The sequence below is a fragment of the Parambassis ranga genome, chromosome 5 (genome assembly GCF_900634625.1).
Source record: "Parambassis ranga chromosome 5, fParRan2.1, whole genome shotgun sequence".
NCBI lineage: Eukaryota > Metazoa > Chordata > Actinopteri > Ambassidae > Parambassis > Parambassis ranga.
The window spans coordinates 6720607-6737701 of NC_041026.1; the positions used below are offsets into that span (position 1 = coordinate 6720607).

General features: G+C 43.4%; 2 protein-coding genes across 3 annotated transcripts in view; both read right to left on the reverse strand.

Moving 5' to 3' along the window:
- The window catches only part of arhgef40 (Rho guanine nucleotide exchange factor (GEF) 40), a 30644-nt gene extending 21632 nt beyond the window's left edge, over positions 1-9012 (reverse strand). Inside the window, exons 1-4 of the mRNA XM_028405774.1 lie at positions 8767-9012; positions 3152-3241; positions 2220-2327; positions 27-312 (exon numbers count right to left, since the gene is read on the reverse strand). Coding sequence (XP_028261575.1) covers positions 27-312; positions 2220-2327; positions 3152-3241; positions 8767-8769 — 487 coding nt within the window. The 5' untranslated portion in view covers positions 8770-9012. The remainder of the gene's footprint in view (positions 1-26; positions 313-2219; positions 2328-3151; positions 3242-8766) is intronic.
- A 3355-nt stretch (positions 9013-12367) lies between these two features.
- Positions 12368-16035, reverse strand: LOC114435877 (mucin-5AC). Of its 2 annotated transcripts, none has more exons than XM_028405830.1 (12): positions 15909-16035; positions 15267-15461; positions 14890-15077; positions 14635-14817; positions 14443-14538; positions 14235-14367; positions 13972-14141; positions 13703-13894; positions 13517-13615; positions 13027-13159; positions 12818-12943; positions 12368-12722 (listed from the first exon to the last, which is right to left on the reverse strand). In XM_028405830.1, the coding sequence occupies exons 2-12, from the start codon at positions 15457-15459 to the stop codon at positions 12679-12681; spliced, it is 1557 nt and encodes a 518-aa protein (XP_028261631.1). In that variant the 5' UTR covers positions 15460-15461; positions 15909-16035; the 3' UTR covers positions 12368-12678. The 2 variants fall into 2 exon arrangements, with proteins under 2 accessions (XP_028261631.1, XP_028261630.1); XM_028405829.1 differs by having other exon boundaries at positions 14890-15052; positions 15200-15461.
- Positions 16036-17095: the final 1060 nt, after the last annotated feature.

Below are 17095 nucleotides of genomic sequence, written 5' to 3' on the forward strand. Positions count from 1 at the left end.
CTATGTACAGAGGAGACGCTTCTTACCTTCCCTCTTGTGTCCGCGTTCTTTGTTGACACTGTGCAGCCACTCAGTTGTGAACACAAGTGGATGCTGAGACTCGGGGACCAATATTTCCTGAACAGTGCGCCCCCCAGGGGCCAGACATTTCAGGGCCAACCTAGGGCACCTTGTTGAGAAGGGCACCACCTGCAGGTAGAAGTCACTACTGCGCAGAAGTCTCCAGTCCAAGGTGGAGAGCTGGACTACCACTTTCTCACCCAGACAAAGAGGCCAGCCAGAGTGAAGGAACAAGCAACCAAGGTACTGAGACTGAAACAACAGCAAAGACACACAAGTGTAAAATTAAATGTGTTTAGTTTGTGACCTTTCAAATCTAACATCATCCACAATCATGATCCCCCATACACACTCACACACACAAAACAGACCTGGTGAGTTCAGTCCTGCCTGCCACAATCCTGTCTGGCTTGGACAGAACAAATTTCTAGAACAGTTACCACACGACTCGACACTTTTCACCGGCTCGCCTGGCCTGGAGCCAGACATGTGACTCACACAGTGTTTTCTAAAGTGTAAAACCGCTTAGCTAGCATGACACAGTGAGAAGATTCTAGATAGCTGCAGACATTCAGGGCGAGTCAGACAGAAATATGTGTTAATGACAGCACTGTTTTATAAAACACAATGAGGAGCTCAATCAGTTCTAAATACACAACATTATTGTGGTAGATGAGTGTTGGTCTCCTGTGCAAACCCTTCCTACTCTAGTCAACGCCACAGCATGACCCCCCCACCCCCCACACCCTCCCCTCTGAAAATCTGAAGCATGAAACTTCCGGATTCTCTGTCTGCTGTTGCCAGTCACGTCTAATCGACACAGGGCTGCTCCCTCCCCTCTTCTTGCCCTCCAGACCCACGAGATGTGGTCAAATTAAATTCCTTCCTCAACCTCTCCTCCATCTTGCCTGTTCTACATCTTTTATTCAATTTCTTCTCCCTTCTGTCTCATTTCTTGCCTTGTTCTCTTGCTTTGGTGGGAAGCAAACATCTGATATCTGTCAGCGTTAAAAGTCCAAGTATGACTTTTCAGTCAGTCAGTCCACAATCTGTGACTCTCTGTGTCCTCTGGCCCTCCCTCCTACTTCCTACGTCCCCCTCAAAGTACCCCACTGTTTGCTCCTTCTTCCCCACCACCTAAAAAAAAAATCTCAATCGGTCTACTATGGTCTCTGCAACCTCCAGCATCACACACACACAGGCGCAGTGAATGAAAGCCATGTTCATTCTCTCCTGTGACTCCCACAGCTTCTCTGTTACTCAGTCTTTCTCTCACTGCAGTAACACACTCACATATGGAAGGAATTATTGTCATGACTCACAGTCTTAACTCCCGTCCCAGGCAGCTCTGCTCAGCGACAATGAAAACAGTTTGCTCACAATGCCTGTGCATGTATGTGTGTGTGTGTGAGTCTAGGAAAACTGTATTTGGAAATATGAGAAAGTGCTTCCAAGCGTGTGCTTAACAGTGTGTGTTGTTTATCTTTGAGTTAAAAAGTAGAATAAGAGGAATGCCAACAAGCTCAGCACAGTTGCGTCTCATTTGAGGAAGTGAAAGCTGCATATTTGCAGAATGTTTGCTTTTTGTGCATTTGGGACGCTGAAGTACAACTTTCTCAGCATTTATGTAATTTACCCCCATTTCATTCACCGTGTGTGTTTGTTGGAGACCAGGAACCTCCTCCTCTTTTGGTCTCAGATTGCACCAGCTACTAATTTTACTGGCTAGCTAAAGACTCAACCCTCCACGGTGCAGTTACTAACTACCACTGGGTCATGCATGGATCAAATTAGGCGCTTCTTACTCTTTACGTAGGAAGCTTCATGACAAAGGAGAATTTGAGATTCCACTTGAAACCATTAATCAGGTCTGCCTTGAAATTTCTTATGCTTAAAACTTAAAAATAAAAGAGAGGAGAGGCTTTACAGACCTGCCTTGGGCTCACCAAAAGACTTGAGGCTTGGTTTAACATGTCTCCTTAATGTGTTAAACACTGACTTCTGCCTGTGCACTCGCACATAACTAGCCAGGGAACCATTTTTACACCAAAGAATCAGGAAGCCAGCAGCTGACACGTTTCTCACATTGTACTTCTTTTTGCTTGTGGCAGCTGATTCTGCAGCTATGTGTGTGTTCTCGTCCGCAGTGTGGAACTCACGCAGGCATGCTGCTGGAGTTTGTGCAGGAGGTGCTTGGCAGGTACGAAGTAGTCCAGGAGGTAGCGAAGACTGTCGTGTTGATAAGTCGACTCCAGGACTGAGAAGACCTGGACAGGAAAAGCAAAATTAGGACATTATTTAAGACTCATGTACAGAGTGTCAGCTTGTGGTGGACTAAAAGCAGCCTTTGTTTCAGCTAGCTCGTTGTGCATTTTTGAGTGTGTCCATGGAGAGAATTTCGTTTGAACATTAGTGGAAGAAATTCCTCAACACATATGGCATGTAATCACAAGTTAAAACAAGAGAATCAAACTATATATAATAAGTATATTCCTGTAAATGTGCACACTGAGAAAGGCTCATTTGTGCCTCCGTTTTCTGGCTTTAAATAACACAGCAGCAAGTTGGAAATCCAACAAGAAGTTCCCACAATTCACTTGTGAGAGATTGATCAGTTTTGCCAGGAAAAGTGAGGCCCTTAAGGATCCAATAAGGAACCACTAACGCCTGGCTTTTATCTGCAATGGGAACCCTGGTGACCAAGCTCATTTTTGGCTCTTCCTTCATCAGAATTTTGTCCCTTCAAATGTTGTTCATTCAGCATTGACTGAAGTCTATAGCCTACAGTCACTGGCCTTCTGAACATCTGGCATTTTAAAAAATTACGATCTGGGATCTTTGATCTTTTAGGGAGCTAATTTTTGTGACTCTAAATATGTCTGTTGGCTATTCTTGCTTGGTCTGCCCAAAAACAAAAATCATATGACCACATTTCCTCCACATAGGAGACAGGAAGTACAAACCATTTCATACAAATATTGTTTTTTTCTTCTTACAATAAAAGCTAAAAGTGCTAATAAGCCCAAACGGTTAGGTTTTTGTCAAGCTATGTACTAATGTTTTTGTATTTGTGTGTATTTGGGAGGCCTACCTGGGAGAGGAGGGGTGGTGCCGTGCTCTCAAAGGGGGGATAAAGAGAGGAGAGCGCCCCCTGGACGCAGTCCTCCATTGCCTCCGAACCCTGAGGGAAGGGGACAAAGATGGGCATGAAAGGGTTAATCTGCAAGTCTAATGTCTGTGTTTGTGTTCAACAGCAGGCTTGTCTCACTTTTTTTGCTGACACACACACACACGTATGTATATACACACTACTTTCAACTTCCTGTTGTATGGTCAGGGGGGGGGGGTGTCAAACATTTCCTCTAAGGGCCAGTAAATGTAAGAACAAAAGGGATCGCTGCAGTGTTACTGCGGTTAACACACACACACACACACATGTCATAACAGTGGTGTGCAGGCCCATGAAGTGGAGGGTGACAGAGCAGAGCACGCAACACATACACAGTGTTTATTTTTCTACATGGCCGGTTGGCATGACAACCGGCGACTTTTTTTCTCTCCCTCTCTTTTTTCCAGCTTCTCTCCCTCCCTTCCTCTCCATCTGCTTCTCTCCCCTCAGTTCTATCTCCATCTTTTTTTTTTCTTCTTTTCTCCCTGGCGTCCAATTTTTTTTTTCTTTTTGTTTCACCTCCATCCGACTCTCTGAATGTCATCTGACAACAATTACATCGGGATTCTCTTCAACAGTCAGCATATTGTGCTGAGCAACTACAACAACCGAGGAGAGAACACAGTGTACGGAAAAAAAGACGAGAAAGCCAGAGCCAGGATAGAATGAGCTGGTGGTGGTGGTGGTTGGGGATGATGGTGGTTTTGTGCGGGGGCTTTCATGGAAGCAGACCTTCTGGGTTCACCAGTGTTTGAGAATTATTTGTCTTTGTGTACAGAGGAGAGCTGGGGTTAGCCACAGAGGAGGACAGAGTGAGTTGTACAAACAGGAAAGTATTTCTGTGAAGAACTTCTTGCGCAACGGTTTGACTGAAATACAAAATGATTAAAGGTTTATGCAAATGTCAGGTTATTTTGAAATGACAGACTTTTTTAAAGCTGAAACATCAAAAACTTTGTGTAATGGTGATAAAGATGGAGGCCGTGTTTGGCTGAGGTTGCTCGGTCACTCACAGGTTCTTGTCCCTGCCTGACTTGCACTCGGCTTAGATTCATTTTTCCACAGTAACATGTAAAACATTTTAATAGGAGCTCTAAGGGAAAAAAAACAAACGACAAAACTTATATAAGTGTGGCTGAACGCAGCTTTGTTTTCCAGAACTGAGCACTCAAAGGTCACGGTGGCCTCTTAGCATTTAGTGAACACTTATCCTGAGACATCCAAACACCTGATTGGCTCTGGTGGAGACATCTAAACATCTGACTAGCTCCTTAAAGGACACTTAAACATCCACTTGGCTCTTCTGAAGACATCTAAATGTCTAATGTCTTCCTCTAGATACATCCAAACACCTGATTGGCTCCTCGGGAGACACCTGAATGTCTAGCTGACTCCTGTGGAGACATCTAAGCACCCAATCAGGTCCTTAAAAGATGTCTTAACAACTGTTTGGCTTCTGTGAAGGCATCTAAACATCCAGAAGACTCCTGTGGAGGATTGGCTCCTCATAGGACATCTTAACAACTGACTGGCTTCTTTGGAGACATTGAAGCATCCCATCGGTTCCTCCTGAGACACCTAAACATCCAAGTGGCTCCTCCTCCTGAAGACATCTAAATGTCTGGAGACATCTGAATGTCCAATATCTTCACCTAGAGATGTCCAAACCTTTGAGTGGCTCCTCTGTAAGCAACTAAATGTCTCATTGACACTGAAACATCCATTTGGCCCCTCTGGACACATTTAAGCATCCCAATGGATCCCCTGGAGACACCTAAAGATCTGATTGGATCCTCAGGAGACACCTTAATAACTAAATGGTTCCTTATAAGACACATAACTATCTGGTTTGTTCTTTTCCAGGGCGAAAAACGACAAACGATAGGATGTTAAAACAGGGGAAAACCACGAAAACCTGGAGTGTTTGGTGTTTACGACCCTACGTACGGGCTGTAAACAGTGTAGCGGTGCTAAACGAGCTTCAGGAGGTCTTCTGGCTCACTGACAGAATGTATTGAGTGCAGTAAAAGCACAGCAGGGGGTTCAGGGGGTTCAGGGGGTTCAGGGGATCGCAAAGCAGGCCAGCAGGAGCTTCCTCTGAGAGTAAAGACTTCCAGTTCATTCAACGCAACACTGAATTAAGACAGAAATCCAAGCCTGACAGCAGACGTCCTCTGACGTCCTCTGACGACACGACAGTTTATGCATCCTCTCACTGAGTGTGTGCGCTTCGTTCTGTCTTTGCTTTCACAGCTTCCGTACCAGACTGTTAGCTCACTTCAGGCCCGCAATAATATTTGGCTTGGAAGAACAATCGTGTGCCACCAGCAAGCAGCACCGGTGCAGCCCAGGTACTTAACTCTTAACAGGATGTTCCACTGTTAACGTCCAGAGAGCTGAGCACAGACGTCCAGATGCAGAAGCAGCAACTCTGAAGAATCTACGTAAAAATGTTTCACTCATTGTGTGACGTGTGCTGTCTGGGTGAAGGGTCAGCTGTCACATCTGTTCTGTTTAACGCTTTAACACGAAGCCATATGTGCACATGAAACAAAGCACCAAGGGTTAACTCAGTAAATCTGATTTAAAGGACTACAGGTGAAATTAAGTTATTGTTCAGAATGGATGAAGGCACATCACAGTTAAGTTGTTAGGGCCCAGACACACACATTGTCACATTTCCTGACACTGAAGATCAGAGTGTATTTCTGTGATTATCAGATTATTCATAGATTAAATCAGATTAAATGAGAATGTAATGTTTTTTGTCAGTGAATTTTGGCTTATTTTCTCATAGTTTGAGAAGAGTTTAGACTTTTTACACAAAATTAGTTTTTCTGAGACTCTAAAATTGAAGTTTAAATACATTTCTCTGAGAATTTAGAAATGTATTTTGTAAAGTCAAAATTGTGACTTTTCAAAATAAAAGAGAGTAAAACTCTCTGAGCCCAGCTTTTTCAGTGGCCCTTATCCTGTTAGATAAATATGTACACAGCAGTGTAAACAGCAGTGAATCTATTGGGAACATATACAGTCGGTATGGTTGTGTACAGCCAGTGTTGTGTGAGACTGCAGCTCTGACCCACTGTAGGTCGGGTCAGATCACACAGGCTGATTTAGGATAGGAAATCCGTGTCAGGCCTCGCTCCTCTTCCTCCTCTTCCTCTGCTCTCTCTCTCTCTCTCTCTCTCTGTCAGCATTTCTGTCATTTTTCTCCTAATCATCCCATCACTCCCCTCTGCTGTATCGCTCTTCCTCTCTGTCTCTGTCCTTCATGTACATCTGGTTTCTATCATGGTTGCTGCTGCTCTTGTTTCCCATCGATCTCTCCTGCCGGTCCTCCTCCTCCTCCTCCTCCTCTTTCTGTCTGAACCCTCGCTCTGTGTAAATCTGTCTGGTTTTCTCTCTCTCTCTCTCTCTCTCTCGCTCTCACAGTCTCACAGTTTCCCATTCAGTGTCAAGTTACAAACTTCAAAATCCACTTTTCAGGTTTGTTTTCTGCTGTTAACGTAATGACATCGCTCTCTCTCTCTTCCAGTATCTTTCTATTGTTCTCAGTTTTAAAATTTCAGTCTCAGCACACGAGAGAAAGACCGGAAATCTGACGCAGGAATGATTCGGCACTCTGCGTCCACATTTAACTCCTTTCCGGTGACTTAACCGCCACAGACTGTAAATAAGAGGACACGATGAGTAAGATGTCACCATCGGTTTGAAGGCATCTGTGTTTGCACTTAGGAATTAGGTCACAGTGAGGAGGTGGACGCCTCTGACAAAAAGAACACAAACTCATAATGTTAAAAGGAAAACTTAACTAAATCCTCACTTTATACAAGCTTTCAATGTTTATGTGTCTGCAGCCAATCACAGCTGAGCACTGATTTAACTGAAAACTAATGAACCTCCATGTCTCTGATACAAATACAAGTAAGTGCTATGAGTAGCATCTTTAGCTAACTGTAAGCTAATGCAGAAGCAGTAGTAGCCTACTTGCTTGCTAGCTTGTTAGCTTCTAGCTGTCTAAGCTGTCTTGTTGCAGAGTTTGCATGATTAGCATGAAGCACAAACCAACCTATCTTGGTTGTAGACAGGCTAACAGTTTAGCCATCCTTTGGTTAAAGTGTGACACTAGACCACAAACACAAACAATCGGATGTGTACGTAGAGTTCAAGGTGGTTGACATTTACTGGTGCAGGTCGAACGTGTCCAGTGTTAGCTTTAGGCTAACAGTTCATGACGTGTTTGCCGTTTGATTTCAACAGTTTCTGCTGTTGTTGCGTCAACTGTGACAATTACGATAAAAACCAAAATGATAGTTAGGCTAACATATGTTTGTTTACATGCTGGCTAACGCTCTGATTCTTTCCTCAGCATCTCTCATCTCATGATGGGTACGAGGGGGTCGGAACCGAGCGGAGCTGGCAGTGAAGGGGAGGGATTCCAGACCTGTTTTAACAGAGAGAACCTTCATGAAGCGAACGAGTTCGGCTGGCCAGAGTACTGACTTATGGTTTATAGCCGAGCGTCAGAAACTCGGAACAATGACAGGAAACTCAGAATACAGAGAGACTCCTGTGATTGACAGCAGGACTCTGACCCCGTCTGGCTTCTTAATCTCCAACGGACCGTTACAACAATGAGAAACAATAAGTCTGCCATAACTTTCATCATGTTCTCCGGCCAGACACGAGGCCCCGGTAGGAGCTGGGGCTGGAGGGAATGGAAACACCCTCTGCCACATATTCCCCGTGCTCCTGTGTGTGTGTGTCTGTGCAGAACGGATGCATTTTAACACCTATGTGCGCACATCAGCAGTCGTGTTTGTTCCTGAGCATGTTGTCAAGTTCAAAAAGTGTTGAAACCACCACTGTGTGATACTCGTGCACATCTGCTGCTGGTTTCCATTCTAACTGTGCGGCACATGTTCCTGCCATCCCTTGTTCTCTCTCTCTCTCTCTCTCTTTCTCAGGTCCAATGTGGAAAATGCGGCATCACCGAAACCACCGCCGCCGCCGTCCAAGTCTCCTAAAATAAAAAAAGTAACCCTACCCTCTCTTCTCTTCTTTTTTTTTTTAATTCAGCTCTTTTTTTCTCTCCAGCTCTCTGCCAAAAAGTGCTCCACCCTTGCACAGAAGCGAGAATATGACCAAAAATCTCTCTCTCTCTCTCTCTCTTTATTTGCTCCTAATTGAATTTGTTAGCATGTGTGTGATCAGACCATAGAGTGGGTGAGTGGGTGGGGATGATAAACAAATTCCCAAGAGATGCAACAGAGAGCTCCTTATCCCCCCCCCCCCCCCCTCACACACACACACACACCCAAAAACCACAAAAATCACCAGCGTCACACAACTTAAATCATGTCTGTATAATTTAGTGCCACTGCATTTTAGTGCTGACTACAACTTCTTCACACATGCTTTGTGATGGTGGGGGGGTGGAGGGTGTTGAGGAGTCAGAAAGTCTTCTTGAAGTGTGTGAATGTTGCCTCAGAAAGCGCACAGAAACACAAAAACACAGAAACACAGGGACTTACCATGACTTCAGTCAGGAATTCCTACATGGTCCTTCCTGGATTGACTTCCTCTCTGCATTCTCTGCTCCACTCTTCTCTTCTTACTTTAAAAAATCAAACATCACCTCGTCTCTGTGCTCGTTTTTCTGCCTCTGTAAGAAACCAGAAAGTCCTCCTCCTTCTCCTCCTCCTCTTCTTCTTCTTCCTTCACTCTCTGACTGTCTGCGCTGTGTATTTCCCAGCCTGGGAATGTCCAAGCTGCATTTTCTCCCCCTCCCCTCCCCTCTCTCCATCTGCCGGGCAGTCCCACTCACTCCCACTGCCTCCCCCCTTCACTTCTTCTCCTCCCCTCTCACCTCACCAACAAGAGCACTACAGTCCCTCTCTCCTCTCAAACTTTCCATTTTTTCCCCCTCTGGAGTAAAATGAATAGACAATGAAAAACCGTTACCCCACCCAGCCGCCGCGCACACACACACTTCAGATGTTTTATTGTCGGGCTGAAATTGCAGCTTCTTTATTCTCAGTGGGAGATAATTTGATTAAAACTCTCGTGGCAAACATTAACGTGGGTCTGTTTTATCCATTTATTCTCTAAAATGTCTAATAATACATTTTATGGTTCCTGAATTCATACTAAAGAGAGATTAAAGGGCCATTTCAGCAATTCACTGATAGTTGTCGTCAACATTTAGGAGCTGGAAGAGCTGAGATATCACAACCTGTTAACCCAAAACACAGAAAGTAACCCCTGCCTGGACCATGATCCGGTTCTTGTGTCAGAAAACATATGACCAGCATCCAGAATGAGGCGTCCCTGATGGGAGGAAGGTGGGGAGGGGCCACCTTTCTGTTTTGGGAGACAAAAAAATTTGATAAGTTTTACAGAAGAGGAGCAGGATCACTGGAAAAAATGGGATTAAAGATTAACATAATAATACTGAGATTAAACTAGGACATCAAAGACAGGATTCTGAGGGATTATAGTCTAAAATCTGAAAAATTAAGGTCTCAGATTTGGGACTAAAGTCAGATTTCTAGTCCTCATTCTGGAATATTAAAGCCTAAATTCTGAGATTAAACTCTGAATTCTGAGAGATTAAATTCATCCTTGTGAGAAACTAAACTTTAAAGTCATAATTCTGAGATTATTTATGAGACTGTGGCTTTCAATGACAAGAAAAGAGTCGTAAAAGATTAACACTTCACATGGAAGCTCACATAAAACAGAACAATTAAAAAACATTCAAACATGATTCACTCGGTGTGTCTTCTTTACTTTGCCACCCACGTCGATCTGACAAATATACAAACATTAAGTCATATTTTAGTTTTCAGTTCCGTGTCGTCTGGGTGACTCACACTGTGTGTGTGTGTGTGTGTGCTTTATTTCCTCCAACATGTAGCCACACTGGTTGCTATAAACACTCTAAATCTAAATTTAACCTTGTGTTTAAGGAGGGAAAGACTTCAGGTCTGAACACTGACTACAATAATTCAACAGTGCCCCCTTGTGTTGTGACATTGTTTTAACAGCAGTGTTAAACACACTGTGATCCCTTCGCTGTTGATGCCTCACCTCTTCATCATTTCAGATCATGTGCCGCCATCGTTAGTAGAACTCTGCAGGCTAACCCATACCTATTATTTTTCCTGGTTAATTATGACGTGCATATTTTAGCATAGTAATATGAGGACGGATTAATTTCTTTCAAGGTCAATCAGAAAAATTACAGAAGGAGCGATTTTATTACTTTGATGGCTCATTTTTTATGTTTTTATGTTTTCACTAAAACAGCTGCAGAGATATGATAACGTTTAGCTAGCAGGCAGAACCTCTACACAACCTGCAGCCACAAGGAGGAGGGATTACGAACATGTTTGCATTTCAGTCACGTGTGGTGAAGAAATAAATGTCAGATTACAGACTGCAGTCCACTTTGTTTACCTTTACTATGGATACATGCGGCTCTGGTTGCTGTAGTGTTGGTAGTAGAATTAGAATTAAAGCTTGTATCCGTGATACAATGTGTGCAGGATGTGTGTGTCACTCAAAAACAAGCTTGGTTTAAAGACCACATCTGTTTAATATCAATATAGAAAGATGTTAAAAACATGCACGAGTGTCGTCATCATCCAATGTGCTTGTGCACAAAAATGAATCAATTTGATCCAACCTGACTGGTAGAAGAAGAAGAAGTTGAGGAGCTCCTCTCTGCATTTAACAGACTGGACGACACCTTGTGGCCATTTGATGAATTTCATGGAGGAGCCTGACATCCAGCACCACCCGGTGATGATCAGATAGATTTGATGACAATTAGGTATTAAGATTTAAGAAAAAAGAAGACACCTACATGTATATGTCTCCCGTCCCCCTCCCACTTAGACCTCAGCTCCCTTGTTTGTTCTCATCGTCAGTGCTGTGGCTACAGAACCCATCACTGTAGGACCAGCACCGCCTCATTTTGATGGCAAAAGAGGGAGTCAATGATGGAGTGGTAACTCCTTTCAAGGTCACATTGGCTAAGGGGTGACTTTAAACCAGAAATATGACATGCTAGCTCATATAGACCTTTTCCTTTGGTTCTTAGGGACTCAGGACTTTGTTGGATCCTGAAAGAACATCCTGATATGTACATTTTTGTTTGGCCTCACTGTTGACTTCCCAACCCAGATTTTAGACCGTGTCCGTGTTTGTTGTTGTTACAGCAACAGTTACGTACACGTTCTGCACGTGTACATGATCAGGTATCGGACTCCTCGCTGCAAGAATGAACCTGAAATGCAGGTTTTGTTTCCCCAACAACTGCTGTGTCAACAGTAGCAGTGGTGACATTGAATAGGACTGGATGCAGGCCGATTCAGTGCCATTTAGAGAAGATTACCTTGTTAATAATAATAATAATAATGTGTGTGTGTGTCAAACACAGAAAATATTGAAGGGAAAAAAATCTTCTTACCTGCGAGTCCTTGATGTGCTAGCACGGTACCTCCGTGCTAGCACCTGTTTCAAAACAACATTTTCTCACTGCTAGCTGTCGAGTCCTGTTTCTGAAAAATAATCACTTTCAGCTTCAATTGTTAAAATAAGTCTACAGCAGCAAGAAGAATTTATACCGAGTCTTTTAGCCTGTTTTAGCTCATTTTTGGTTAAAAGGTGCTCAACAAAGTACATTGTATGCATTCAATAGTTTAAGTCTGGTATGTTTTTTTTCTGAAGACCATCGTCACCACCAAAGGTAGCTGCGGTCTTTGACGGTTACATAATTTGTTATATTGGCCAACATGTTAGCTACAATGCAGCTTAGCTTAAACATGAGCTTACATTCTTTTGAAAATTGAAGCTAATTTTTTGATGGACTCTTCACATATCAGTGTCATGTCAGCTGAAACAAATCCACTATAAATCAGTTGTCCAGCAGCATGCAAAGTGTTTAGCAGAAAGATAAAATATTTATTCCAAAAGTGTCATAAAAATGTCATTATTACATAATGAATGCAATGTGCAAAATCAAATTCATCAAAATTTGGTATCATATAGTTCAGAATTATTAATGTGTGCATGCACACTTGCACAAACATGAACATATCAGCCTGTGGAGACGTCATTGTAAAAGCTATGCACATTTAAAAACAAAAAGAACATTAAAAAAGAACATATTCAATGAGAGGGAACATGTTTCATCATGGCTGCATACACATCAGCATGAGGGAGAAGAATCTGCCACTGTATAAAAATAATGCAAACCAAAGAAAAAATAGTTCTCAGGGTAAACTACATGTTCTAAATATTTGTCACTGATGCACTGGTTAAGATTTAATATCAGGAGTTATTTGGGCTTGAAAGGTGACCAGACCCCTAACCCGAATGAATCCTGGGGTTTAGTGTCTTTTAGTATCTTTGAGCGTGTGTGGATGGGGAGGTTTTCCTCATAGCTTCATCAGAGCCAGGGAGACCAGGGTGACCAGCAGAACTACAGGGGTAGACAGGGGGACAGAAGGACAGTAATCAAGCACTGTTGACATTTTTTAAAGGAGACACAACAGCCTTTCAAAGGTTTATGCTCACCCTGCATCAGTGAGGTCCTCTGTGTGACTGCGTGATTAAGCAAATTGGTGACGGTGCTGTTAACGTTGGTCAGGTCAATAGCAGCAGTTCTTATTTTGAAGGTGGGGTTTCCCAGTACACCGGTAGCTGTAAAAAAAAACCCAGCATATCACTGATGTGTTTGCAGACTGCAAAATACTTCTGATACGCGCTTCAAATGTGTCTCTTACCTGGGTTGAAGGCTCCGGTGGACACTATGAGGGAGTAAAGCGACGCCCTAGTGCTGGTGTCCGGAACTGTGGCCACAAACTCACACTGGATTTTGTCTCCACTGGCACTGCCGTTCACAGAGGACACGTTGTTCTGCAGAGAAAAGAGATGACAATGGTGTACAAGGAGGTGTTCCTGGGCTCTGTAGTATACAGGGGATATATCAGTTTTTGTTCCCATTTTTAAGTGCTAGGACTAGAACTTCACTTGGTCTAGAACTTCACTAGCGGCCAGAGAATGCAGAGAATTTAAGATATGTAACAGTAACCCCAATAAGACACAGACTGGCCTCCATGTTGCCCTACTATGGGGCCAAGGGTCAGTTGTCGGCACCTGAATATGTTCATGTTTTTACCCCAATTCCAGCATAATTCTATGCATTTCTAGTGAATGGACATTAGTGATGGCTGTGCTTCAGTTTGAGACGGTGAATCAGGAGGTGATACTCACTGTGGTCTGTGCAGTCAGCTGGTTATTACTGAGCAGAGCGCTGACGAAATTAACACTGCTGTTGCTTTTTGCACAGATGTAGGTTGTGATGTTACTGCTCTGTGGACCAAAACCAGGGAGGTGAATAACACTTGTTTACAAACAAACAAACTATTTTTCCTTTTTGTATGACAGAACTGGACCTACCTGTGCGGCGCTTGTTGCCAGGGAGGCAGCGAGGTAACCCCCTGACTGTCCTGAGAGCTGAAACCTGAATGTCTGACCGCTCTGCAGCGCGGCAGAGAGGAAGAAGCAGCTTCCTGTGTTGGAGGGGTCGCACTGAGAAGGCTCGGCGGCGCAGAGCTTTGTTGACCTACACCCAGTGGTAGAAACGGAGGACTAGCCAGGAAGATAAGAGTCATATAAGTGGATGGAATAATGTGTGTGTTAAAATTAACTGTTTCAGTGTCACTTACTGCAAGAGGCCCCGCTGTCACAAAAAGGCTCAATGGCACAACGGGTGTTGTTGAAGGTTGCGTTGTCGTTGTTGTAGTGTTGATCGTATTGGTGACATTGATCCTAGGATCTTCCAGGTTTACAACAGGTGTCCTTATCTGGCTAGAGGGCCGTCCCAGAGCTCCAGAGGCTGACGTAAGGTGCAACATAAACATGGCCAGATGAAAAATTTGAAAGATCTAAACATTTACACATGTACAACAAGAAATGAACGGAAGCTTACTGGCATCGAAAGATCCGGTGGAGACGGCAAGGGCGAAGCCTGTTGCTCTAGACGTGGGGGTCGGTACAGTGGCAGCGAACGTGCACTGGATGGTTTTTCCATTGACCTTTCCCTTCACGTTATTCACCCTTTGCTGAGAAGAAGTTCACAACAATAAGTTTGTCGTACGTGGACTTTTCTACACACAAAGGATGCCAGCTGAACTCACCTCTCGCTCAATCAGCTGGTCATTGTAAAGTACGGCACTGATGAATCGAACAACACTTTGGTTGTTTGCACAGACGTAGAGGGTTTCATTGATTCCCTATGTAAAAAAGAGAGTCATTAATATAAAAAGAGAGTCATTAACTTTAACTCAACTTAGAAGTACTTTTTATTAGCAATTGTGTGACGGCCGTACAGGAGCTGACAGGGATGCAGCCAGGTAGCCCTCTGACTCTCCTGAGAGCTGGAATTCAAAATTTAGGCCACCCGTCAGCCTGGCACCAAGAAAGAAGCACGATCCGGGTGTGGAGGGATCACATGAAGCCGGCTGGGCTGCGCAGAGCTGCCGGGTTCCACATTCTACCCGAGAAACAGGAGTCTGCAAGACATCCAAGTCAGTGATGAGTGTTGCCATTTTGTAGCCTTAAGCATTTTTTTCGACATCACTCACCTCAAGAATTGTCACTGTGGTGTTGACTGGCAGTGGAGGCGGTGTGGGTGCCATTGTTGTTGCGTTTCCTGTTGTTGTTTGGTTTCCTGTAGCTGTTGTTGCATTTCCTGTATCTGTTGTTGCGTTTCCTGTTGCTGTTGTTGAGTTTCCTGTAGCCGTTGTTGGGTTTCCTGTTGACGTTGTTGCGTTTACTGTTGCGTTTACTGTTGCGTTTACTGTTGCTGTTGTTGCGTTTACTGTTGCCGTTGTTGCGTTTACTGTTGACGTTGCGTTTACTGTTGCCGTTGTTGTGTTTACTGTTGACGTTGTCGCGTTTCCTGTTGCCACTGTTGCATTTCCTGTTGCCGTTGTGGGGTTTCCTGTTGCGGTTGTTTCATTTCCTGTTGCCGTTGTTTCGTTTCCTGTTGCCGTTGTTGGGTTTCCTGTTGCCGTGGTTTCATTTCCTGTTGCTGTTGTTTCGTTTCCTGTTCCTGCCAGTGTGGTTCCTGCTACTGTCGTCTGAGCATTGGTGCTCATAAGCTCCCAGGACAGCATCATAAACAGGGCAGCGAGCAGGAGCCTGTTGTCCATGGCTGCAGTAAACAAAGGGTTAAATGATTATGTTAAAAAGCATAATGACCTTATCATTTACATGAAATGGTATGTCAAAGAGAACAAGTGACGGTTTGTTAATAACTGCACCAGGAACAAGTGTAATAATAAGGAACAATGAAAGGGAACCAAAAAGAGAAGTAAAAAAGGGAACTGGTTTCACTAATGGACGCTTATGTTCTCTCTGAGTAGGTGGACAAAAATAGATGACCAAAAGTAGCACGTCAACATCACATATTTAAAATAATATATATATTTTTTGTATCATTGTAATTTTTCATTAATATTACTGTTGCAGTAAAATCCATAAAAAATTATATTCATAACATTTCTTGCTTTAACTGAAATCATCATTTTCATACATAAAGTGCAGTAATACAATAAACAATAAACACAGCATAATATTTATTTACACTGTTTTAGCTTACCTGTAGACCTTGTAGGGTTCAGAGCAAACGTAACTCCTCTGAATAATCTTCCAAAGTTAGCTGGACCGTCCTTCTCAGGCTCCCAGGTGGAACTGTGACACCTGTCCACTTTGTGTCACTATATAAATAAGGGGGTGAAGGGAGGAGTCAAAAACTGACATCACTGATGTTTCCACAGGGCTGGGATGATGAGGGCGTGTGTGATGGAAACCACTGGTGATTTCTGCCAAGTCACCACACTCTTAATCTTCTTTGTCTGCAGGAGACTTCTAAAAATGCATGACTTCCTCATGGCTTCACAATACCCGTAACACAAAAGTCTGATATGATGGAAACAAGGAAACCAGTGCATTCTTCACAGTGAGCTGTGTTTCTTCCTGATTCCTGCTGTCATGTATCAATCCGATTTTTAAAAATTAAGAAGCAGAGCAGCTAAATACCAGATTTACATGATATAGGGAAGCTAACAGCTAACTGCCTGTCCATCCCAGAGTCATTTAAGTGGATGGAATAATTGTGTTCCACAAACTTGCATCTGTAAAGGGTCAAGTGTTCAGCTTGAGATTGTGTGTGCAAGGTGGCACAAGTTACCAAGTCATGGGACCCATGACACATAATCGATGGCAAAACCGGTTTGCCGGAGCCGCCATGAGCCAGAGTCAACAGCATCAAGGTATCCATTGTGCTTCTCTTTAGTTACAGAGAAAAGGCAAGTCCAGGCAACTCTGAACTGTCCATGTGCGACAATGGAGGGCTGCGTGTGACCAGAGCAGAAATATGATACACAAACACTATTTTTACTTCCATGGGTTTTCTTGCGTGGACATTACAATACACACTAGTGTCTAGTATTACTACACAGAAAACACTCCATGGTGGCATTGATGATGCTTGCTGTCATGTCTCAGACATTTTGTTTCAATAATTTTAGTTGTATACTTTTCCCACTAGTTCAGAGTAGTGTCCAAATCCTTCATAAAAAAGACGCACAACAGACTTCACAATGCCTGTGAGGTCACACGAATGGCTCGGCTGTGTGTCACCCGTTCGGTTGGCATGGTACATTTCATATCTTATCAATCAGATAATCAATCAGATCATTTTTTTGTTGTCGTTTTTAAAAATGAGAAAAGTCAAACGGGTAACTCCTCAGTATCTGTTAATATAGGAGGCCAGAAAATACACAG

What these genes read in the sequence shown, in the direction of transcription:
- LOC114435877 (XM_028405829.1), bottom strand. Translation starts at nt 15,459, where the DNA reads ATGGACAACAGGCTCCTGCTCGCTGCCCTGTTTATGATGCTGTCCTGG. An exon ending in TGACAGCGGGGCCTCTTGCA is followed by an intron (nt 13,895 to 13,971) that starts GTAAGTGACACT and finishes CTTCCTGGCTAG; the next exon opens with TCCTCCGTTTCTACCACTGG. An exon ending in TGGCAACAAGCGCCGCACAG is followed by an intron (nt 13,616 to 13,702) that starts GTAGGTCCAGTT and finishes TTTGGTCCACAG; the next exon opens with AGCAGTAACATCACAACCTA.